Source organism: Microchirus variegatus, assembly GCF_963457635.1.
Source record: "Microchirus variegatus genome assembly, chromosome: 1".
NCBI lineage: Eukaryota > Metazoa > Chordata > Actinopteri > Pleuronectiformes > Soleidae > Microchirus > Microchirus variegatus.
Window position 1 is genome coordinate 2119939 of NC_139802.1, and position 26599 is coordinate 2146537.

At 39.4% G+C, this 26599-nt stretch overlaps 1 protein-coding gene across 1 annotated transcript in view; it reads right to left on the reverse strand.

The window, feature by feature from the left end:
- Positions 1 to 503: 503 nt before the first annotated feature.
- ephb6 (eph receptor B6) overlaps positions 504 to 26599 on the reverse strand; it is a gene marked incomplete at both ends in the record, with an annotated part of 54915 nt that continues 28819 nt past the window's right edge. Inside the window, 15 exons of the mRNA XM_083900290.1 lie at positions 504 to 609; positions 2465 to 2623; positions 2743 to 2927; positions 4366 to 4515; positions 4609 to 4827; positions 4928 to 5175; positions 5262 to 5378; positions 6091 to 6146; positions 6269 to 6383; positions 6473 to 6635; positions 6736 to 6860; positions 7357 to 7438; positions 7791 to 8062; positions 10275 to 10430; positions 25266 to 25561. Of these exons, the coding sequence (XP_083756416.1) occupies positions 504 to 609; positions 2465 to 2623; positions 2743 to 2927; positions 4366 to 4515; positions 4609 to 4827; positions 4928 to 5175; positions 5262 to 5378; positions 6091 to 6146; positions 6269 to 6383; positions 6473 to 6635; positions 6736 to 6860; positions 7357 to 7438; positions 7791 to 8062; positions 10275 to 10430; positions 25266 to 25561 (2449 nt within the window). The remainder of the gene's footprint in view (positions 610 to 2464; positions 2624 to 2742; positions 2928 to 4365; positions 4516 to 4608; positions 4828 to 4927; positions 5176 to 5261; positions 5379 to 6090; positions 6147 to 6268; positions 6384 to 6472; positions 6636 to 6735; positions 6861 to 7356; positions 7439 to 7790; positions 8063 to 10274; positions 10431 to 25265; positions 25562 to 26599) is intronic.

A 26599-nucleotide genomic window follows, 5' to 3' on the forward strand; every position in this document is an offset into this window, starting at 1 on the left:
GGCTTTTTTACGTAGAGAGAGGACACGGTAACACTTTACAAACAGCTTAAAAAGTAGAAAAAGGCTTTGATTGTCTTCGCGCAATTCTTTGTGAGGAGAAAGCTCCAGAAGCATTTTGACAAAATATAGTTTTTACACCTTACTCAATAAGGGTTGGGTCAATCGGGAGGTCTGAGGAAAGGGGCAGTTGGAGAAGGTGAGAGGTAGGACTGCAGATGGGTGAGGACGGAAAAGGCAAGACAACAGCAAAGTGAAATCTTAAGTGAAAAACATTGAGGAACCCTTTAAAATCCTCGTTCTCCAATAACAACTCCCTGATCTCACTTTGACCTGGACTCCAGCCGCAGGAAAAGCCCGATCCTCTTTTTCACCCCCTCTGGTTGTAGTGTCAGGTTGATCAGAATATTCAGCCGTAGAAGAAGAGTTTTTGGTTTTGTTTGGCCTTAACATTTGCTCACTGGACATGAACACATGGCAGAAACCAGAGGACTGTCCGTGGCGTTTCACACCTCCACCTGCCCTTGTGTCAGATAGGCCCTGAGCTGCTGGGCCGCACTGACGATCTTCCTCTGGTGTCCCAGCAGGTTCACCCCGAGATGCTGGACATCGCTGAAGGAGAAAGCAAACACATTCAGGGGAGTTTAGTTGAACAATTTTACAACTTTACAGGGCAATGCTGGTGGATCTAGTCCAAACAAAATTTGTATTAATAGTCATGTTAGTCATTCTTCTCAGAGGCGCAGCTTGTGAACAGGCAAGGCAGGCAACTGATTGGGGCCCTGAGCTGATAGGGGGCCCCCCGACACTCGGAGCCTGAGGGCTGTTTTTACTGAAATGTGCAGTGAGCAGCCGCCTCCCCGTCCCCCTTAACAACAATAACATCTCAGTAGTAAACCTCCCTAAAGGGGCCCCACCTCACTTTAACCTGTGTGAAGTTATCGTTCTGCAAGTTGGAAAATTAAGAGGATTATTTACAGTGTAATGCATTATTGTTCTATATATTTATATTGTTTTATAATGTGGGTTCTTTACAGTGTAATGTATTTTTTTTTACTAAGTTTATATAGTTTTTTAAAAAGCTATTTAGAGTATTTTATTGTTCTTTACATTTATATTTCACATACTTTTTAATTACAAGGTTTTTCCATGTTAATTCATTCATTAAAAAAAAATAAAAAATTTTTTTTATTAAAAAATATATATTTATATTTATAACATAATGGTGATGAACACTGGTTGGAAGGAAGGGCCCCCTGGGAATTTTTGCCTAGGGCCCCTACAGACTCTTGAATCACCTCTGCTTCTTCTCAGGACCAGGTCATACTTCCAATGTCCAGCACTCACTCCAGTTTGAGCCTGCATGGACAGAGGATGCTCCCTGTTGCAGTCCAGTTATTAGAACACTTTTGATTTGGTCAAAACAGAAAATAAAGTAGACGGTAACCATGGAAACTTCCTTGAGCTTTTGCAAGGACCTCCACGGTAACCCACACATGTACAAGTCAGCAGTCAAAGAATACAGAGACGCTTCTGGAAGTCAATGTGAGATTGAGTAAACATGGGGCCAATTCCTATTCCTATCTTAACCCTCAATCTCAACCCTTAATCGTAACTGACCCTCAAAACCAAGTGTTGAAGGTTATTTCGTCACTTAGAAATGGGACACCCCTTAAATGCAGATACGTCTTCAGACTGTAGGGGGCAGAATAACGCGAAAGCTGCGTCCAGTCTGTCAACTCCAAAAAAGAAGGAGAAGAAGAACACATTTACGTCAGGATTATTTATCACGATCCGTTTGTCAGTCAAGTTATTAGGTTGTCAGTTAGTTATAAGATGATACTCATACAAATATTCAGCTGACAGTTACCACACACCACGACTTATTGAAAAGTAAACCATAGCAAACCATCGCAAAAGATCGTAAAATAAAAATAAATGTTACGCAACAATGACGTCAGTAATCCATAATATGGGCCTAAACTAAGATAATACAATGGTTTTCATCATTTTTATATCTCTATTAACAAAGAAAATACTTCATTTGTAGCGTACTCGTTTGGCTGCTTTCGGCGCCATATTTGTTATGTTAAAACACGCAATGCATTCTGGGTAGCCCTTGCTCCCAAGGGTGGTCTAGGAAAATCTCAATATTGAGGGCGATACAGCCCTTAAACTTGCCCCTCAACTTAATTTTTTTCTGAGAATCGGGACAGCACTTGCACTAGAGGGGGCGCACATTTTTGAGATTGAGGGTTAAGATTGAGGGTTAAGCGAGGAATTGGAATTCACCCATGGAACGCTGTTGTTTGTGTCTGTAAGTATAACTGGAACCACAGGCAGCTCTCCATGAAGTATGACCTGGCCCTTAAATGTAGCCTTTTGCCAAGTATCCTTTTACTCTGTAGGAAACAAACATACAAAGAGCAATAACCTCGGTGTAACTGAAACAACCAACTATACTCACTCCATCGTGAGCTTGCTGACTCTGTCTAAAGTGTCCAGGTGTGCCCGATCAAACTCGTCCTGATATCTCTCCATCCTCAACGCCTTCAGCCAATCACTGACTGTCGCCACGGATGTTAAGTCTGTGGGGGTGGGGCTGAGCAGCGTCTGAGAACAGCTCCTGTAAGGTGGGGAAATGTCAAAAACACGAGACCATGAGAATGTACAAAAACAGCAGATTGTGTGTCACCTGCCACTTCTCTGATTTGTTTGTTAGTTTGCCAGAAGCCGCCGTCTCACCGGGTCGGCTCCACTTTCAGGGAGGCGGGGTGCCTGATGAGCCGATCCAACGAGGACAGGAGGGTGTTGAAGCTCGGACGGTCCCCTCGATCCGCCTGCCAGCACTGAAGCATCAGAGAGTGGAGGGCAGGGGGGCAGCTGTGAGGAGCCGGGAGACGGAACTGGTCGGCTACTGCCTTCATCACCTGTGAAAAGAGAAAGAACGAGAGAGACTTCAGGCACAATGTTTGTGTAATTACTTTACATAAAAGGTCACAGACCACTGGGTCTGTGAGAGTGAAAATTATGCAAATTCCAGCTGCCTGGCATTTTCAAACGCGTCTGTGGAATAACAAAGTGAGGGCAGTGATAAAAATAAACCCACTTAAAGGGATGGTTCACATATTTTGTCTGCCAGTGGGGGGACACAAAGAAAAACTGATTTTACCCACTGAACAAAAGGCTGAATAAATGCGATGCCTGCTGAAGTCTGTGTTATCTCACAACAATACGTTTGTTGCTTTATCTGGCACCATTTTTCCAACTGGAAAGCAGAGCATGTGGACACACTGTGTTGCATCATTTGGAAGCCACACTTTCTGTGAGGGCACACATTCATGTTTCAGGCTGTCTCCTGATGATGGCAGTGAGTTGGCAGCGTGTCTGTTGACGTTAGAGCCAAACTAATGTGTGTCAGTTCTTCTTTTCCTCAGCTCTTTTATACGTATGATCAATTCTGGCCTTAATGTCTATACCGAGGTATGGGAGTGTATCTGGGTGGGTTGGGCAGTTTTTAGTGTTTTGTTTGAATGATTCATTAATTGTTTGATTGATTTACTGATTGATTGATAGATTTCGTGAGTTCTAGTGTAGTTGAACTTGTGTTATAGTGGAGGCTTTGGGCCAATTCCAATTCCTATCTTAACCCTCAATCTTAACTGGTCCTCAAAACCAAGTGTTGAGGGTTATTTTGTCACTTAGAAATGGGACACCGCTTAAATGCAGATACGTCTTCAGACTGTAGGGGGCAGAACAACGCGAAAGCTGCGTCCAGTCTGTCAACTCCAAAAAAGAAGAAGAACGCATTTACGTCAGGATTATTTATCACGATCCGTTTGTCAGTCAAGTTATTAGGTTGTCAGTTAGTTATAAGATGATACTCATACAAATATTCAGCTGACAGTTACCACACACCACGACTTATTGAAAAGTAAACCATAGCAAACCATCGCTTGTCCGCACCGGCCGACTATTGACAAAAGATGGTAAAATAAAAATAAATGTTACTCAACAATGACGTCAGTAATCCATAATATGGGCCTAAACTAAGATAATACGATGGTTTTCATCATTTTTATATCTCTATGAACAAAGAAAATGCTTTTGGCGCCATCTTTGTTACGTCAATACACGCAATGCATTCTGGTTAGCCCTTGCCCCCAAGGGTGGTCTCGGAAAAACTTAATATTGAAGGCGATACAGCCCTTAAACTTGGCCCTCAACTTAATTTTTCTGAGAATCGGGACAGCACTTGCACTAGAGGGAGCGCGCATTTTTGAGATTGAGGGTTAAGCAAGGAATTGGAGTTCACCCTTTGAGTGCACGTACATCATTCATTGATTGTAACTTCCTCTCATCACTCACTTCTTGATTGCTCATATCCCAGTACGGGCGCTCTCCATATGACATCACTTCCCACATGAGTATGCCGAAGCTCCAGACGTCACTCGCCGAGCTGAACTTGCGATGCTGAAAAGCCTCCGGTGCTGTCCACCTCACAGGAACCTTAGTGCCCTGATGGAGGACAATGATGACAGAAGCGGTGAAGCAGTGACCAAAGAGAATGGAAAAAAAAAGAAAAAGGAAACAGTCCATCTCAGAACGTACCAGTGACGCAGTGTATGTCGGTATGTTTTGGTCCAGGCCCCTCATGAGTCGCGACAGGCCAAAGTCAGACACTTTACAGACCAGGTTTGAGTTCACCAAGATGTTTCTGGCTGCCATGTCTCGATGTACAAAGTTTCTCTCAGAGAGGTAACACATCCCTGCACCGACGCCTCTGAGCATCCCAACCAGCTGGAGGATGCTGAACTGACCCTCGTTATCCTGAATAATTGAACATGCAGAAACGAGAGTAAAACATGTGAGCAGTCACCAGAAACATGCAACAGATGAGGCACGTTGAGGAACGTATTGTTTTTCTCACCCTCAGGAACGCGTCCAGGGGCCCGTTCTCCATAAACTCTGTTATGATCCTCTCTGGGGGGCTGTGAGTGACCACGCCCTCAAGCTTCAGCACATTGGGGTGGTCAAACTGTCCGAGGACGCCCGCTTCGCTGAGGAACAACCCCCTCTCCCTGTCAGACGCCCCCCAGCGAAGCGTCTTCACTGCTACCAGCACCTCCCTGCGACCCATTGGACGGTAACGGCCTCGAGAAACCTCACCAAACTGAGCTGGTGTAAAGAAGCAGGTACAAGCAGATTAGACTGTGTCGAAAGACAACAACAAAAAGAGTGAAAAGGACGAGTGTCGGACCGACCTGAACCTATCACCTCCTCAATCTTGAGGTGGTTGGGATCAATCTCACGGGCAAACTCTTTGACGGCCTCACTGGGGTCTTCATAAGTGGATGGGTCCACGTAATACTTTACTCCTCCTGGAAATAAAAGGCTTTTTCATCTTCATCATGAACAACATATTAAAGGTGCCATATGTAAGAATGTGGCCAAAAACAGTTACTACATTCAAATGCAAAATACCGAGGTCTTTTAGGTTTCGTTTTCTGACGTAACTGGCAACCCGTGGTTGCTCGGCAGCTGAGAGTCTACGGACTGCAATGATTGGTAGACGGCGGTAGGTGGCGCCACATGACGCCAAAAGATGATTTCAAAAACATAAACATGATTTGCAGTCTGCAAAATATATTTTTTAATGCAAATATTTTGTCTGTACTGTTGTTGTTGGTGAGTTCAATTTGTTATATGAACATTATTCCTGAGTCTCTGTGACATATTAGGAGGATTTTATGGCCAGTTGATTTAGATTTATTACATAATGCACCTTTAACTATTATTATACATGTTATACTCTTAGCTCAGTGAACTAAACAGTCGATTATTCTTCTTAAAAAACAAAGTATGTTCCATTCAGTCAGAATAATGTTGACAAAGGTAAAATAGAGATTAGCTTCTACTGGAAAAAGACTTTATGATACATCATCAAATATTTGGTTAAAGGAACAAATGAAACCCAAACGTGGTTAGTCATACAGCTTAGTTATGCCCTGTCTCTTAGTTATTTAAAGTAAAATTCTGCTTTAACATTAATGATTGATTTGACTAATAAATTAAATATACCCGTGCTCTCACCTCGGTTACTGATGTATCTCTGCAGCCGGTCACTGTACGGACTCTCTCTCCTTTTACTGTCACGCAAATTAAAACAAATGTATGACCAATATTAAAAAACCTCTATATCCAATAAAATTAATTATTATTATTATTATGTAATTATCGTTACATGTCCTGATCTTTACTTATCACTTACCTACGAAATACCACCACAACCACGATGGCTGCCACAACAAGAAGAAACGCCGCCCCGCCCATCACCGACCCGACCAGCAGAGGGAGCCGATTCTGGATCTGGTGAGAATGTTCCTCTTCAGGGGGAGAGAAGGTGACCGGTTATTAAAAGTGTCTATCGTTTACAGCGACGCACTTTAAACCGAGAGTTAAACGAGTGCGGTACCCAGAGGCAGAGTGGTGAAGTAGATGGTGTTGCTGTAGGGGCCGTAGCCTCGTTCGTTCCGAGCTCTGATCTGGAAGCCGTAGATGGAGCCGGGAATCAGAGAGTTGATGGTGACGGTGTTGGTCTCAGTGTACACGCTCACTGCACTGTCCACATCTGAACCCTGAGGGACACGAGAAGAAGAAGAAGAAGGAGGACATTTGGTGACTCCTGCTGGACTGAGTTTCTCCGTGCAGCAGCTGCAGAGTTTGCACTGAGTTTACCTTGTCAAAGTATCTGAGCTGGTACTGCATGATGTCTCCATTAGGTCGATCCGGCTGAGGCCAAGACAGAGTGATGGAGTCTGGGGCTCGGCTCAGCTGGTGCATCATGGGAACTGAACTGGGAACTGTGGAGGGGGGGGGGGGGCAAAAATATACCTTTAAAAAGTATATTTTAATAGATATATATTGATTTCCAAGTGACAGCAACCACATGGGGGCAGTGTTACATAGTGTATTTACAGGGCATTTATAAGCAGTGGGATCGGGATTTAAAGTTCTACTCAGTCTTTATCAATTTCAAGGAGAATTTGTGTTGGTGATAATTGGCTTCTCAAAGCCCCCATTTCCCTTCACTCGTGTCTCTTTCTGTCCATCTTTCGTCTTCCCATTTCTCCTTTATCCCTCTCCTCCGCCACAGTGACCCTAACAGGATCTGACAGGATGTTTTAACCTTGAGCGACTCCTCTCCACAAAGCATGAGCAGAAAAGATGGAGCAAACAGGGACAGGGAAAGAGAGACAGAGAGAGAGAAAGAAAGAGAGAGGGAGAATAGACAGGGAGATAAACCGGACACAAACATCATCGTCCTCTTTCATCTCATCTCTGTTGTCTTGTCCTCACCTGACTGGCTTGTAGTGAAATTGATGCTTGTGTATCGAGGTGAGAAAGGACTCAACGCTGACACCTCGTTCATGGCCTGCACCTGTTGATAAGAAGAAGAACACACGGATGTGACATAAAAAGCTTTTGCCTATTATTTACGCCTCAGTGTTTGAGAGGTGAAGCCTGACGCGGGACAGCCGTGTCACTCAAACAACACCAGTGATATTCAACCACAATGAATAGGAAATAAGCAATAATTTAGTTGAGCTACACTTTGTTCAATAATACATGTTTATATTTGCTGATGTGGCCCTTTATAATCCAGCATAGAGGACCATGTTTCAGCATTTAGCCCAAACCTTTGCCACTAATCTTATTGCAAATCGACTTTCATAGAGAAAATAGTGGAATATTTCCTGCGCAAGCTGTGCAAGAGTGGTTTGCGTCAGTACCTGTATGAGATAAGTGACTCGGGTCAGCAGGTTGTTGAGCGTGACCTTGGTTTGTTTCAGGTTGGTCTGTGAGGGACTGAACGTCACGCCCTCCCCACACCAGGAGCACGCCGCCGGGTTGGTGAAGGTGGACGAAGGGCAGATGCGACAAACCAAGCCGTACCACACTTCGCCGCGGCCTCCCATGTCCAACGGAGGGCGCCACCTTATGGACACTCCGCCATCGTCACTCTCGTACTCCCAGGACAGAGAGACCGGAGCAGCTGGAGGAGCTGAGGAGAAAACAAGAGTGTGAGAGCGAGAGAGAGAGAGTGGGAGAGGTTTGACGAGCTTAATGTAAGCAGCTGACATTTTAATGGAACTATCTGCTAAAACATTTATGATATAAAAGAAGCTGCGTGCTGGCAAAGACATTTAATTAAGTAAAACTAATGCAGAGGATGTCAGAGATGTGGCAATTTAAAGGTCCACTGTAACTTCTAGGGTTGATTGGCAGAAATTTAATAAGTATCCCTAAGTACGTTTTTATTAGTGTATAATCTTTAAAGCCGGACTTTACCCCTTGATCCCAGGCAAACTGCACAGTTTGAAAAAATGCCAGGAAGTGGAGCTGTGAGTGAGGAGGTGGAGAACTCTCCTCGACTTTGAACAAGCGGGAGATGGTTTTTATATGGACACTACCGTTCAAAGATTTGGGGTCACTTAGAAATGTCCTTATTTTTGAAGGAATTATTATTATTATTTTTTCAATGAATATGACATTAAAGGTGCCACATGTAAGAATGTGGCCAAAAACGGTTACTCCATTCAAATTCAAAACACAGAGGTCTTTTAGGTTTCGTTTTCTCACGTAACTGGCAACCCGTGGTTGCTCGGCAGCTGAGACTCTACTGACTGCAATGATTGGTAGACGGCGGTAGGTGGCGCCACATGCCAAAACAAGATTTCAAAACATAAACATGATTTGCAGTCTGCAAAATATTTTTTTGATGCAAATATTGTGTCTGTACTGTTGTTGTTGGTGAGTTCAGTTTGTTATATGAACATTATTCCTGAGTCTCTGTGACATATTAGGAGGATTTTATGGCCAGTTGCTTTAGATTTATTACATAATGCACCTTTAAATTAATCAGAGATATACATTACTCATTGTTAATGTGGTAAACGACTATTCTAGCTGCAAATGTCTGCTTTTTAATGGAATATGTACATAGGTGTATGTCGGCCCATTTCCAGCAACCATCTCTCCAGTGTTCTAATGGTACATTGTGTTTGCTAATCGCGTTACAAGGCTATTGGATGACTAGAAAATCCTTGAAAACCCTTGTGCAATTATGTTAGCACAACTGATGAAAGCAAAGTTCTAAGGGCGAAAATCATTATTTCTAATCTTGTCATTGTCTTGACTATATTTTCTATTCATTTTGCAACTCTTTTGATGAATAAAAGTGTGAGTTTTAATGAAAAAAAAGCAGGGTATGCCATGCAGCCATTGGCATCATTCGAATGTTTGGCCAAAGAGACAAGAGAGGAACTTATGCCACTTTTCCACGACACAGTCCCAACAAAACGCGCCTCGGCACAGAACGGCATGGAACAGCACGGCATGCCATGTTTTCTTTCCTTTTCCATTAGCTATAGTACCTGGTACTTTTTTAAGTACCTGTTCTGACAAAGTTCCAAGCGAGCTGAGCCAATACTATGCGTGACGTCTTCAGACTGCACTGATCCACTGATTGGTCAGAGCGGCGTCGCAGGAAGAGTCATGAGATCTGTTCAATGGTGATCAAGGAAGTGTCTGATACCTAGTATTTAACAGAGGAGTCTGGTGTGTTTAGTAACAGCTAAATTGTGAGCGGCGTGCCGCATTACAAGCAGCCGTGCAGTGATGATGATGATGTTGAGGAGGTGCTATAGTAATGGAAAAACAACCAAACCGTGTAGAGTCGAGCCGTGCTGAGGCGAGTTGAGTCGTGCCGGGAACATGTAGTGGAAAAGCGGCAATATTTTTACCCAATTTGCAAAATTCAAATACACTACTCTGCCAAGATTTGGACCTGGATCAATAAATAACATTTCTAGATACCCATTGGATTTAAACATGGTTTAGGGGTATAGTAACGCTTTAGAATGTAGATTCCTTGGTTTTAATAGCATTGCAATAAGCGTTTCATGCATAATTTAAGTAAGGGCCTTGCTTTTCGGAGCCTGTCATGTTTCTACAGCAGTCAAAATGGACGAAGCAGCCAGAGTGGTTGCAATGCATTTTGTTGTTTTGAAGTGGAACCTCACTAAGTAAATAAAAATCAACATCATTTCTGACGTGTGAAGGTCACCATAGCAGTCTCACTTTTAAATGTTTCATATTCCAACGCACCTAATTTCAGGTACGTGTCAAAGACTGTACCACTGAGGCCCCTTCAACACTTTCCCAAAAACGCAAGCACAAACAAAACAAAGCAAACAATCACACAAAAAGCTCACTTGTGCAGGCAGACGAGTTGGCGTCATCGGCCGCCCGATGAAAGCCGCTGCGACATTCACACACACTCGATCCCTTCTGGCTGGTTCTGCTGTTGGAGGGACACGTCAAGCATGGAGCCGAGCCCATAACGGACTTGAAGTAGCCCACAGGACAGGCTGCAGAGACACACGAGGAGAAACAAAGAATTATGCTCAATTAAATAAAGTGATCACCAGTGAGTGAGTGTCCTAGTTCTACACCATGATGGAGTCAGCAGAGCTTCAGAGGCATAAAACACGGTCCATCTAAAACACACACATGCTGTACATATAAAACCATGTGTCACATCTACATAACGCTATTTTCAAAGACAATGGGATAAGAAAAAGTATCATAAAAAGAATCAAAACAAAAAACTACTGTGTCCACTATTCTGGTTTGTTCTGGCGCTGTCTACTATATCACAGCAGACGGAGTAAAAGCTCAACAACAGAGAGTGTTTTAGCTGGATTTAGATACATATAGATCTGTTGATATAGATGTGTAAAAATTAACGGTGTGTAAAGAAGAAAAGGTTCCGAGTCAATGAAGAGGAAACACAATAAGGACGTCATTAAAAAGCACAACTGTTGTCCCTCATTATCCTTCATATGATTCCAATTCCACATGATCTTTTGATCTCGGACACAAATACATCTTTCTCATGTGAACTGAACGGCACAAATAATAACAATCGTAAATATAAAAACAACATTCATTTACAGTAAACAGACAATCATTGACACTGTGTGTTTAGTGTTGACAGAGGAAATGGCTCACATTAGCAAATATAGAGCAGCAAATCTGCCAGTCGTCTCACACACGCACACACACACACACACACATGCACACACACACGACTGCTAACTGACAAACTGCTACCATTAGTACCTTGCAAAAATAGCCCTATTTGTTTTCTTGGCAACGGACAGATGAGAACATTAATACCACTCTCACATATGACGCTACCAACAGCAGCCAGGATTCTTAACATAGAAGAAGAACAAAAAAATGGAAACAGTTGGAAATTGAAACTAGCTCAGCCATAACCCAAAAAAAGAATTTTAGGAATGAGTATTTACAGAGGACTTTGGTACATTTTGCCACCTTGTGTTTAATGGTAACGTCAGTTTCTGGATGTTGTTTTTTTTTACCACGTGAATCAAACCCTTTATCACTGTCTGAGTCGTTATCATAATTATGGCCAATTATTTGAGCGAGAAAGTTCACTGTTGAGAATAATAACCTAAACTCTGAGGTCTCTTTCTGGGCTTTAAACTGCAATTTAATGTGCAACCGAAAAAAAAGAAAACCTGTGAGACGAATGTCATTGTTATATTGTTGCCATGTTATTTTTCTCATGTTCATGAAGGTTTCATTTAAAGCTCACATAGAGTGGTCCTGTTGCACATATATGTTAGTTATGGAGGTCTATTTACATACATTATCAAAATCTCTCTTTTCTGATGCTCTCCTCAGCCGCGATATTTCAGACTGAAATCTCACACCCAGAAGACAGACTGTGTTGTAAATGGCCAGCCAACGTAGAGCTTTCCCAACTGTCTTGTGATTGGCCAGTACTCAGAAGTGACATAATCAGCACACCAGCTCACAGAAGTGCAGCTCCCCCCTCTGGAACGGTGGATGCACTGCTACTCATTATCAAAACATTGTTTTAACAGTGTTTAAAAGTAGCTTCTTCACGACTCCCCGCCACAGTCCCTTTTATGACTTTGACCCGGAGTCAGACCCAGAGTCAGAAGACACTGTCGCTCGTAAAACACCTCCACAACGGACGTTATTCTTCTTCTGCGGTTCAATGTACGCAACCAGATGTGCCCGGACTAGTGCCCGGAGCAGGAGGATCTGCTGTTCAGGAGAACCGGTGTTTACGTAACCAGACCGGGTTTTTTCAGAGATCTCGCTGAGCCCGAGATTACAATAAAACACATCGTTCTCAGCAGTGGCTGAACTGTTTGTTTCGAAACATCAGGGCTCCGTAAACAAGGTAATGACGCAGATACACACTAAAAAACAGCGTTAATTGGAACTTCCGGTCTAGGTCCGCTTTAAAATGTGTTTCTTCGCTATGTTGAAAAGATACAGATAATTTCATGATACGTCTAAGAAGCAGAAAAAAAGATAACACGTTATCTTCGCCGATTTTCACAGAATTGTGAGTAGTTGAGTGGATTAGGAACAATATGAACACATGAAAGATGATTAACACTGACTCAACCACCGAAGAGCACAAAACTACTAACACCTCCAAGTTAAGTGATACATCACTGCTTCACGATCGCCAGAGCATCAGCAAACCTCAATACAAGCTGTGTTACAAAACATTTCAGTTTCAACAAAATCAGATCAATCCGTCCAGATCCAACACACACACACACACACACACACGCACACACACGCACAAAATGTCATTTGAACCTGCAGGCTGTTATCCTGAACCGATGTGCTTTACTGAAGAAAAGCTGTGAAATGTGCCAATTGTTAATGTCAACAGCAGAACGGCAGAGCGTGAAGGTCAAAGTGACACACACTTCACTTCAGCCTGTCACCTGCCAGACCCTCAAGTTCCCGTCCTGAGCAGGACGACGAGGAAATTGTGAGTATTTGCCTCTGGGTCTGAGTCTGCGGCCATTTTCACACTGTGTGTTTAAAGCAGTGTCAACCAAAGGTTGCGTTGTTCAAAATGAGGTCCCTTTGTCTGCAAGCTAAACGTGTAGAACATGTATATTCTATGTGTAAATGGCACACCTGATGAGTGCTCTCTCTCTGAGGTGGAGGATGAGAGTGATCAAAGAGTGAACCCAAGACTTTATTTATATATAATCTTGTCAGGGATTCAATTTCACCTGCTGAGTGTGTGTGGAGTGAATGCATGTGTGTTGGGGGAGCGGCGTAGATGGCAAAGATGGAAAGAATACTGTTCACAGGTAAAAGGCTTTTTGTGTTTCTCACTTGTCTCCGAGAGCGGACTTTCCTTTCAAACAAGTGTGAAGTTGAGGGAAAAGGAGACAGACAAAAGTAAGAAAGCCAGAGATCAGAGGGATCTAGAATAAACTAGATTAAGAACATGAAGACGGATGACCCTGAGACAGCTGCAAGACGAACAAAGAGATTATGTAAAGCGGTGCACAATGACGGGTAAAACAGAGGGAAATATCCATCTTCCTCCACACAGTAAATAATTTCTGTACATTTACGGCAGAATTTCAACAGTATTAAGGTGTTTTTTTGTTTGTTTTTTAATAAACAGTGCTTTACTGTTAATATTACAGAACATCAGTGAAATTACAGCTCATTTACTGTTTTGTTTTTTTAACAGAACCCTAATGTATTCCTATTTTACAGCACTCTACCGTTAAAGTGTATTAGATAACAGTATCATGCATTGCCTGAGCTGCACATGTGAAGCTATTTACCTGCCATTCCTGATCCAGCTCCATCTTACCAATTATTTGGTGAGTAGCAACTTTATTTTATTGATTCATATTACATATAACATTATTGTTTGATTTGATTTGAATTATTGTTTTATTGTGTGTGATAGGGCAGATTCAAATAAAGGCAAGTTTATTTTCAAGATAATTATTGGATCACAAATTTAATACTGAAGAATATTTGCTTTGCTGTAAATTTGACTGTTTTTCCATCTTGCATTGTGCAATTGCCTGTTCATTTGTAGTAGGATTTTTTGACACATTTCTCTGATGTTGCAGATGCAGCAGATGTTTTCACCACTGCTACTTACAGGCTGGATTGAGAAACCTGGTGTCTTTGAGTGAGCCGTAACTCTGCTGCCAATGTTCTTGGACTTCAACACAGTGCAGTACTTTGACAGTGAGCTGACTTTCTTCTCGAAAACAAAAAGTATCTCGGAATGACTTGAAATTTACCATCATAATAGTCGACATCGCCCTGAACAAGGATCCGTTGAAAATATTTGCAAACCTCTTTAGGAATAATTTTCATGAATTTTTGAAAATCAGGAAATTATCCATTTGTCCTGATGCACTTTGACAGTGAGCTGACTTTCTTCTCGAAAACAAAAAGTATCTCGGAATGACTTGAAATTTACCATCATAATAGTCGGCATCGCCCTAAACAAGGATGCGTTGAAAATATTTGCAAAACTTTTAAGGAATAATTTTCATGAATTTTTGAAATTCAGGAAATGATAAATTTTCCCTGATGCACTTTGATAGTGAGCTGACTTTCTTCTCGAAAACAAAAAGTATCTCGGAATGACTTGAAATTTACCATCATAATAGTCACTATAGCCCTGAATAAGGATCCGTCGAAAATATTTGCAAATCTCTTAAGGAATAATTTAAATGAATTTTCGAAATTCTTGAAATGAACCATTTGCTCTAATGCACTTTGACAGTGAGCTGATTTTCTTCTCGAAAACAAAAAGTATCTCGGAATGACTTGAAATTCACCATCATAATAGTCGGTATCGCCCTGAACAAGGATTCCGTGGAAATATTTGCAAATCGCTTAAGGAATAATTTTAATGAATTTTTGAAAATCAGGAAATGATCCATTTGCCCTGATGCACTTTGACAGTGAGATGACTTTCTTCTCGAAAACAAAAAGTATCTCGGAATAACTTGAAATTTACCATCATAATAGTCGGCATCGCCCTGAACAAGGATCCGTCAAAAATATTTGCATATCTCTTAAGGAATAATTTTAATGAATTTTTGAAATTCAGGAAATGATAAATTTTCCCTGATGCACTTTGACAGTGAGCTGACTTTAGTCTCGAAAACAAAAAGTATCTCGGAATGACTTGAAATTTATCAACATAATAGTCGGCATCGCCCTGAACAAGGATGTGTTCAAAATATTTGCAAAGCTCTTAAGGAATAATTTTCATGATTTTTTGAAAATCAGGAAATGATCCATTTGCCCTGATGCACTTTGACAGTGAGCTGACTTTGTCTTTGAAAACAAAAAGTATTTCGGAATGACATGAAATTTACCATCATAATAGTCGGCATCGCCCTAAACAAGGATGCGTTGAAAATATTTGCAAAACTTTTAAGGAATAATTTTCATGAATTTTTGAAATTCAGGAAATGATAAATTTTCCCTGATGCACTTTGATAGTGAGCTGACTTTCTTCTCGAAAACAAAAAGTATCTCGGAATGACTTGAAATTTACCATCATAATAGTCACTATAGCCCTGAATAAGGATCCGTCGAAAATATTTGCAAATCTCTTAAGGAATAATTTAAATGAATTTTCGAAATTCTTGAAATGAACCATTTGCTCTAATGCACTTTGACAGTGAGCTGATTTTCTTCTCGAAAACAAAAAGTATCTCGGAATGACTTGAAATTCACCATCATAATAGTCGGTATCGCCCTGAACAAGGATTCCGTGGAAATATTTGCAAATCGCTTAAGGAATAATTTTAATGAATTTTTGAAAATCAGGAAATGATCCATTTGCCCTGATGCACTTTGACAGTGAGATGACTTTCTTCTCGAAAACAAAAAGTATCTCGGAATAACTTGAAATTTACCATCATAATAGTCGGCATCGCCCTGAACAAGGATCCGTCAAAAATATTTGCATATCTCTTAAGGAATAATTTTAATGAATTTTTGAAATTCAGGAAATGATAAATTTTCCCTGATGCACTTTGACAGTGAGCTGACTTTAGTCTCGAAAACAAAAAGTATCTCGGAATGACTTGAAATTTATCAACATAATAGTCGGCATCGCCCTGAACAAGGATGTGTTCAAAATATTTGCAAAGCTCTTAAGGAATAATTTTCATGATTTTTTGAAAATCAGGAAATGATCCATTTGCCCTGATGCACTTTGACAGTGAGCTGACTTTGTCTTTGAAAACAAAAAGTATTTCGGAATGACATGAAATTTACCATCATAATAGTCGTCATCGCCCTGAACAAGGATCTGTTGAAAATATTTGCAAACCTCTTAAGGAATAATTTTCATGAATTTTTGAAAATCAGGAAATGATCCATTTGCCCTGATGCACTTTGACAGTGAGCTGACTTTCTTCTCGAAAACAAAAAGTATCTCGGAATTACTTGAAATTTACCATCATAATAGTCGACATCGCCCTGAACAAGGATGCGTTCAAAATATTTGCAAAGCTCTTAAGGAATAATTTTAATGATTTTTTTTAAAATCAGGAAATAATCCATTTTACAGCAACATAGAGACAACCCACCTGCCAGTTCTTTACTGTTTTTTTTACAGGAACATCTCTAACAGTGCATCTTTAATGAAAGGGCTGCACATTATCAGACGTGTTCTCTTACAGCTCTGACACAAAACATGACTTTGCTGCAAAGTCTCTTAATGCTTCTTTTATGAGCTAAGGCAACAACTTAACCCCCTCCTCGTCTTCCTCTCATCCTCATAACCCATTTAAAGCAGCTCCTGCTTCATCTACAGTACGACCCCCTCTACCTCCAAAGATTCATTCAAGTACTTCAGGTATAGTTAAAGAGCGCTTTAGTGATAAAAAAACATTATATATTGTATATGCTATCAATGTTTACAGTTTAACAATTGTCCTCCCACTGTACAACAGAGAGGACAAAAGTATTTAATCTTGTTCTTGCGACATGATTTTAAGCTCTATTCTGTACACTTGTATCAAAGTGCAGCCAAAACACTGGCAAATCAATCAAACCCTGCTATTAAATAACACATTAAAATCAAAGCTTGATTAGAAATAAACACTTCAGAACACATTAGGGTGATATTATGTGTATTAACTTCTGCTGCCAATATTTTTGGGTTTAAAAAAAAACACCTTTGGGAAAAATGTATTTGACATAATGCAACAATGTAACATGCAATGGGTGGGGCTTAGTCTTACTATTTATATAGTCATTATGTATCTATATGGTTATTATATATCTATATAGTCATTATGTATCTATAGAGTTATTATGTATCTATATAGTCATTATGTATCTATAGAGTTATTATATATCTATATAGTCATTATGTATCTATAGAGTTATTATGTATCTATATAGTCATTATGTATCTATAGAGTTATTATGTATCTATATAGTCATTATGTATCTATATAGTTATTATGTATCTATATAGTCATTATGTATCTATAGAGTTATTATGTATCTATATAGTCATTATGTATCTATATAGTTATTATGTATATATATAGTCATTATGTATCTATATAGTTATTATGTATATATATAGTCATTATGTATCTATATAGTTATTATGTATATATATAGTCATTATGTATCTATATAGTTATTATGTATCTATATAGTTATTATGTATCTATAGAGTTATTATGTATCTATATAGTCATTATGTATCTATAGAGTTATTATATATCTATATAGTCATTATGTATAGAGTTATTATGTATCTATATAGTCATTATGTATCTATATAGTTATTATGTATATATATAGTCATTATGTATCTATAGAGTTATTATGTATCTATATAGTCATTATGTATCTATATAGTTATTATATATCTATATAGTCATTATGTATCTATAGAGTTATTATATATCTATATAGTCATTATGTATCTATAGAGTTATTATGTATCTATATAGTTATTATATATCTATATAGTCATTATGTATCTATATAGTTATTATGTATCTATATAGTCATTATGTATCTATAGAGTTATTATGTATCTATATAGTCATTATGTATCTATATAGTTATTATGTATCTATATAGTCATTATGTACAATATGAACAGATGTGAGTGAGTCATGCTCAGAGGAGCTGTTTATTATAGATGTTTCAACATGACCTTGATCACTGTTTCTATACAGTCTGATAAGAAGTGCCATTTTTAGCAATGGCAGATGAACATGTGAAACATGTAAAAAATGATAGATAATAATATTATTATATTATAATATTATAAGGTTACACTATATGCATGCAGATAAACTGTCAATGGGAGATAAACGAGTACAACTGAAAACAAATGAATGAATTTCTAGAAGGAAAAGGGAAGAAAAAAAAATCAGCGATGTGTTGAGTAATTTGAGGTTAACTGTATGTGGATCACTGACCCAATTTTCCTCTTTCTCTCCTTCTCTCCCTCTTTCATGCACTCATTCTCTCTTTTGGCTCCCAGCATAATCTCTCTCTCCTTCTTACTCTCTCTCTCTGATGCACACATAAGCACAGATGTGACCTCACAACAGACGAGGTGGACACACACACAAGGTTCAAGCTGTAAATGCTTTTTATATTTCGCGTTTTACAAGCATTGTGTGATTCAGCACAGCCTGGAAACACGGACGGACACTGCATCACGTGTGCTCTAATATTATATATACATATACACACATGTATATATATATATATATATATATATAATAAATGTTCAACCTTTACAGTAATAGAACCGTTCACAGACGTTTAATAGGAAAACACTTTAACCTGCAAGGGTTTTCTTGATCCGTGAAAATAAAAAACTACAATATGGGGCAATTTGGACGCTTAAATAACCCTTTTCCCTACAATTAAGGAGGTTATAAACTGCAAGTTGTTCTAATTGTAATTGGAGGGGTACTGGTATGTGTGTATAAACGCTGTTTTTCTTTCACATGGATGTTTGACTCAGACCATGCATAATTAAACTTAAAAAGAGATTTTGTGATTTTTCAGCGTGCGGACAACCCTCCTTTTGTTTCTCCCTCGTAAGCTGATTTTGTTCTGCACCTTCACATCTGAGGTTTGATGAGCACACGGTTCACCTTTTTCAGGACAAAATGACGTCGTCGTCGTGACACTGACAACAGATTCAAATCAAACTGTCGGTGCCATGATGACAAATATCATTTCCTCAGTTGTTCCTGTGTATTTTGTGAGGTGATGTAGTGGATTTTAGGCTAAATTGTTCATTGATCATACAGTAATGTGCTTAAGTCTCACCACACCACCAGCTTTGTTGTTTTTATGTCTGTTCAATACTCTCATCATTGCCATTTGGATTAGAATGACGTGGCTGAAAGTTGGTCTTATATATGAGCAAACTGGCAATAAGTTTAACTCATGTAACACGTGTACATATGTAATGCTCAAGCATTTATACAAATGTAAATAGAACATTTTTACAGCAGATATTTTAACATGTAATAGTAGGACAAACAGGTAGATCATACAGAAATAGACACAACACTTCTATTTTGTTAGTTTTTTTAAAAGTGCATCCACTTTTCCCAGTTTTCTGGGCGTGTTCCAGTGAAAATAGTTCTACTGTATTGTTATTTCAGCTAAAACAACACATCTAATGGTGGCCTAAGACTATTGCACATCACTGTACTCTCTCACTGTACGTGAACTTGGGGAACGGGACTCATGACACCAGTATTCCAAGAAACGCAGGATTGAAAAACCTCACGGCGAAAAAACAAAGCCGACTCTTTCACGACTCGCTGCTTGATAAACAGAAACTGATGTAATGCAGCTCAGATGCATTTGTCACCACTGCGCCGGCTGTGCCTCTGCAGCGAGGTCCAGCTGAAAATCAATACTGTATAATAAACACTGTTTTGATATTAGCTTGACCTTTATTAATTCAGATTTGAACGTATTTGTCCTCAGTGAGAATAAGTGGCCACGCGACATATCGTGGTGGGTGAATGTTATGGAAGACTGTATTCATTTTAAATTAATAAAAGGAAACTATTCATGCCATTTGGATGAAAATGTGCCTTTTTAGGCCTAGAGTCAAGTCAACCTCACACTTAAAAACAATATCACACTTGCATTTTTTACTTCATTTCCTCCCCAAATGTTCTTGTTTTGCACGATAATGTGCCTTGAGTCAGTCAGTGGAAGTGTGTGTGTGCTGAGAGTGAGCACACACACAGACACACTCTGGCTGACAAATCAGAACAATCTGACACGTTAAAGATTACACTGTCAGAACACAGTCACGTGACACACACACACATTCTTGTTCTTGCTGCATACTGAGGACCGGGTAAAAGTGCTGACAAAGTGAGGACCAGCATTTTCCACTTTATAAATCAACACAATTGCGAATATCTACTTCATGAATGACATCTATAAAGAACTACTGGGTGCAGTACCATAAAATGTCTGCAGGTGGAGCCCCAGAGCAAAAAGTGTGTGAAACACCAGGGCTGGAAAACGTTTTTTATTTTTTATTTTTTACCAAATTGAGGACCTCTGTTAAAAACAGAGTATAGCATGTTTACAACCCAAAGAAGTGATTTCAGTGAAAACAAAGTGAGGACCGGCTAAATGTCCTTACTTTGTAAAAAATGACCTCACTTTGCTGGTTAAAAGGCATCACTGGTCCTCAGTATGCTGCAAGTACAAAACACACACACACATTCTTGTACTTGCTGCATACTGAGGACTGGGTTGTTGACAAAGTGAGGACCAGCATTTCCACTTTATAAATCAACACAATTACACATATCCACTTTATGAATGACATATACAAAGAACTACTGGGTGCAGTACCATAAAATGTCTGCAGGCGGAGCCCCAGAGCAAAACGTGTGTGAAATACCAGGGCTGGAAAAACGGGTTTTTGTACCAAATTGAGGTCCTCTGTTAAAAAACAGAGTATAGCATGTTTACAACCTAAGGAAGTGATAAAAACAAAGTGAGGACCGGCTAAAATGTCCTCACTCCGTAAAAATGACCCCACCTTGTTGGTTAAAAACACTCACTGGTCCTCAGTATACCCCAAGTACAAGAACACACACACACACAAACACACACACGTAAAACTACAGACATGAGTCCAAATTAACCCAAAGTCTGTCAGTGTTTGGGCTCTCTTCACTAATCCGTGTCCCAAATCCTCTACAGTGGCTTAATATTTAAGTTGAATCAATCAGAGGGATGAGGCCTGTCTGAGGCTGACGTATGTCCCGGGTCAGACCACCTCACACAACTCAAAGGTCTGTTCCATGTTTGGCTGAACAGGTGTAATTGTGTCTCATGCTCAGCCATGTTTGCTGCCCGTGCTCTTCCGCCTCACCATTTCCCATCTGCGATGCAAATGTCAAAACGAGTAAAACATTTTTTCTGTAGTTTTGGCAAGTAAATAAATCACTGCTACGGTTTTTGCGAGTCTGAATGCTCTTCAGGTTTTTCGAAAAAGCTGGAAATGATCACACTGCGGTAAAATGTTCTTTTAGAATTGCTTGAGATAAACAGATTTATGAATAACTGAGTAATAATCTTTTTAATGCCTGCGTGCCACAAGCTTTTCAAGCGGTGCAGAGTCTGACTTTACAGGGAAACGGCATCACACTTTTCTTTTGTCACCAGTTCTTCTCAACTGTTGATATTTTGAATGATTCATTTCTGCTTGAGACACTGAAAAAGTCTAATCCAAGGTCTAATCTGTAAGTGGAAGAAAAACTGTGAGTGAAAAACAAAGATTATGTTTAAAGGCGCCATATGTAAGAATGTGAAAAGCGGTTACTTCATTCAAATTCAAAACATAGAGGTCTTTTAGGGTTCGTTTTTAGATGTAACTGGCAACCCGTGGTTGCTCGGCAGCTGAGACTCTACTGACTGCAATGATTGGTAGATGGCTGTAGGTGGCAAAACATAACTTCAAAACATAAACATGATTTGCAGTCTGCAAAATATGTTTTTTAATGCGCATATTTTGTCTGTACTGTTGTTGTTGGTGAGTTCAGTTTGTTATATGAACATTATTCCTGAGTCTCTGTGACATATTAGGAGGATTTTATGATTTATTACATAATGCACCTTTAAAGTTGTAAAACTCAACGCACTCATTCTACCTATTTATCATGAGCACATTTTTGGGGGTGTTATTAAATGTCCTTCAGGCTTAATCCAAACTAGAACAAAATGTACAACTGATAATAATGACAAAAGTTTCGGTGCTCCACTTTCCAACAGGAACAAAGAACGGCGACTGTTAATAATCCTTGACGACTGCATTTGCCCAGTTCACCATCTGCCTCTTTTCTCTTTATGAGCAGGGAGCCACTGTGGACAACAATGTAATGAGGCCAATCCAAATCATTATTCAGTGAAGTGATCAACAAAACCTAATCAAATGAAGGCTGGAACAAAAAGCCGGAGCAGCGTGGGCAGAAATGTGTTATATCATTCATACGCAGTCAGTGCAGAGAGCCTGTGCTGCTGCAGCAGCGGCGGAAGCGGTTTGGACGGAGCGATTTGTCAGTAAATATCAATCAAGTGCAGACAAACACAAGTGGTGGATGAAGTGCAGATGTAAAGCAAAAGAGCGTGAACACATTTCACGGCTGAGTTGGCAGAATTAGAGGACTAATTGCCCTGGAGATGGTTAGCATTCGAGGGCCCAACGTGTGAGGGAAGCGCTGAAATCCGGCGGTTGAATCCAGTGTTCTACTGCAGTTGTGGTTTTGTTCAGTGTCTTCAGACGTACTATAATATGTAGACACGCTGAAAAGCATTATCGGGCTTCAGAGTGAGATATTCACACATTCACACAAAGATAGTCATGTAACCACTTTTCCCTTCACACTGAATTTTTTTTTTTTTTTTTTTTGCTTGCTCAGTTCTTTGAGTCATTACTTGCATCCTCCGATCTTTCACTCTCTTATTTTCCCTCCCCCCTCTCTCTCCCCCCTGCGTTTTCTGTCACTTGTTCACAGACGAGTGGCCATTACATCGCCGTGACCTAAATGTGTCACATCCCTCTCACTACTGCTCTCTCGCTCTCTTCATCCTCATGCTTGCTCCCTTTATCCCCCCATCCATCTGGAAATCTTTCAATTAAAACATTTTTTTTTTACATTTTTTTTTACAAAAACATTTTTTTTAAAATATATATATATAATATATATATATATATATATTTTTTTTTTTTCCAAAAAAAAAATAAATTATAATAATAAAAAAATATATATATGTATATATATATTTTTTTATTATTATTATTATTTTTATTTTAAAAAAATAATATATATTATATATATATATTAAAAAAAAAAAAATTTCAAACAGTTGCACCCATTTTAAAAACTGGTTTTGCCTGGTTTTGTAAATGCTGACCATCGCAGGCTACTACGTGCTGCGTGTGCCTCTTATATTCCTCTCCTCCTGAAACTGACCCTACAGCGCCAGCGTCTCTTTGCATTTCCGACAAGCATTTCCATAAATCTCAGACAGCAGACAATTATGTGCACAGTGACGTCACTTACAAATGCACCACACGAAACAGAAAAGAAGATCTAACGTCTCTTGCTTTCTCGTCTCATCCTTGACCTGCGTGCGTGTGTTGCTCCTGGTTTTCCTTCTGTCTTTGGTTGTAAATCGGAGAGACAGCAGCTCCTTTAACTATTGATCCGCACGCTGCATAACCAGCGCACGGCATAACAAGAGAAAGATGACACAAGGTCAAGAGCGGAGCCAAGAATGAAAACATTAATCACGTCTTTGCGTCACGCACTGAAACGTCCTCCCGTGGTAAAACAAAAAAAACATGTAGATCATGGTTAGATTTACTGGAGACTAAATTACACACAGGTGTGAACGGTTGTTTTTGTCTCGTTTGTACGTTGACTTTGAGACAGACTGGTCCTCTGCCTCTGCTCCGAGATCACTGCTCAACCATTTTGTTGACACTTGTGCTCTTTAAGAGGCAATTTCAGAAATCAGATACAGCTCACGGGACAGCAAATCTACGACGAATAAAACGTACACAGTACAAACATGAGTGTATTGCACGACACAAACCGTGATGTACTGTTTGTTCAGTGAGGCAGAACTAATAGTAATTAGAACAGTGTTTCCCAAACCCTGGTCCTCAGGGAACACTGCCCTGCCATGTTTTACATGTTACCCTGTTCCAAAAACACCTGATTCAGATGAAACATTACATTTTTGAAACAAAATTGATGAAAGTTGAAACATAACATTTTTGGGGGAAAATTTACAAAAGTTGAAACATTCAATTTTTGGAAAAATATTTTTTTTTACAAAAATTTAAACATTAATTTAAAAAAAGACAAAAGTTGAAAAAAAAAAAATTTTAAATGTAAAAATTGAAAATTGAAAAATTATTTTTTTTGGAAAAAAATGACAAAAGTTGAAACATTCAATTTTTGAAATTTTTTTTTTTTACAAAAATTGAACATTAATTAAAAAAAGACAAAAGTTGAAAAAAAAAATTTGAAAAAATGTTTTGAACAAAAGTTGAAACATTAAATTTTTTGGAAAAAAATTGACAAAAGTTGAAACATCATTTTTTTTTTTTTTTTTAAGATTTGAACAAAAGTTTAACTACGGTAACATCTAAAACAAGGCAGGGCAGTGTTCCCTGACGACCAGGGTTGGGAAATGTTAATGTTAATTTCTCCAACTTATTCTTTGTTCCACTCTCTGCATTAGAGTATAGTGTAGATATATTTCATAGAATAAATGACTGTACATGTACACATGCCAACAATTAAGTGAAAGAAGCGACGAAGCCTCAACAAAACAAATCACGACTAATTTTTCAAGAACGGATCCCCGTTTTTTGAAAGCAGTTTTGTTCTTTGTTTTCTTTGTGGAGAAACAACTCGAGCAATAACTATTAAAACATTTAGACTGTGATAAAACTGGGAACATGGAGTGTGACAGATGCAGCACATTAAAACACTATAAAAGACGCTGTTAATTTCATTATGTCAAATGTGTTTAAAGGGCTTAATCCACAAGAGGCATTAACGTCAGGATATCCCTACAGGGACGTTAACTTAACCTTTTATTTGTCTATTACACTATCCCTCAACTTTATGAAAGTGTAATGTGACGTCTCTTTATACCATTAACACGTGGTTGATATAGTGTAGTTGCCGTGCATGACTGATTTAACACAGCGCACACATTATAGGATCCCTCTCTGTGGGAGTAAACGTGACCTGCACACTGTCAGTCGCACTCAGACTCACCCAGGCAGGCGGATCCATTCAGGTTTTGCTCGTAGCCTTCATCGCAGACACATCCTCCAACGGGCACCATCCACTCTCCTTCAGCGTTGCAGTGCATGCGAGGGGGCGTCCCTCCCTGCGCTTTACTGTGGGGGACACACATCCCAGTCACGGCCACCAAAGCTGTGGGCTCAGCCCCAGAGGGAGTCGCAGGGTAGGACGCCAAGTAGAGACTGGTTTCTGGACAGCGGCGGTAGAAGACGGACACACCCATGAGGGAAACACAAGCTCCACTGTCCACGATAGCCAAGACAAACCTGACAGACGATGAGGGTGGAGAGAGGTTAGACATTTGAGAGTAACATTCAGTGTACTCTACCGTTCAAAAGTTTGGGGTCACTTAGAAATGTCCTTATTTTTGAAGGAAAAGCACTGTTTTTCAATGAATATAACATTAAATGAATCAGAAATACACTCTATACATTGTTAAAGGTGCATTATGTAATAAATCTAAAGCAACTGGCCATAAAATCCTCCTAATATGTCACAGAGACTCAGGAATAATGTTCATATAACAAACTGAACTCACCAACAACAACAGTACAGACAAAATATTTGCATTAAAAAAAAAAAAATTGCAGACTGCAAATCATGTTTATGTTTTGAAATCATGTTTTGGCACGTGGCGCCACCTACCGCCGTCTACCAATCATTGCAGTCAGTAGAGTCTCAGCTGTCGCGCAAACACGGGTTACGTCAGAAAATGAAACCTTTAAGAACTCGGTATTTTGAATTTGAATGTAGTAACCGTTTTTGGCCACATTCTTACATATGGCACCTTTAAGGCTAATTAATTTGATCCTTTAAAAAAAAAAAAAAAAAAAAAGTATTTTGCAGACTGCAAATCATGTTTATGTTTTGAAATCATGTTTTGGCATGTGGCGCCACCTACCGCCGTCTACCAATCATTGCAGTCAGTAGGGTCTCGGTTGCCAGTTACGCCTGATCTACAATGGCGGAGAAAACTAAACCTAAAAGACTTCAGTATTTTGAATTTGAGTGTAGTAACTGTTTTTGGCCACATTCTTACATATGGCGCCTTTAATGTGGTAACGACTATTCTAGCTGCAAACATCGGGTTTTTAATGTACATAGGTGTATAGAGGCCCATTTCCAGTGTTCTAATGGTACATTGTGTTTGCTAATCGCGTTAGAAAGCTATTGGATAATTAGAAAACCCTTGTGCAATGATGTTAGCACAGCTGAAAACAGTTTTGCTGGTTCTTTTTTGAAGTTTGAAGGGCAAAATTATTATTATTTTGAATAGAAATCATTATTTCTAATCTTGTCAATGT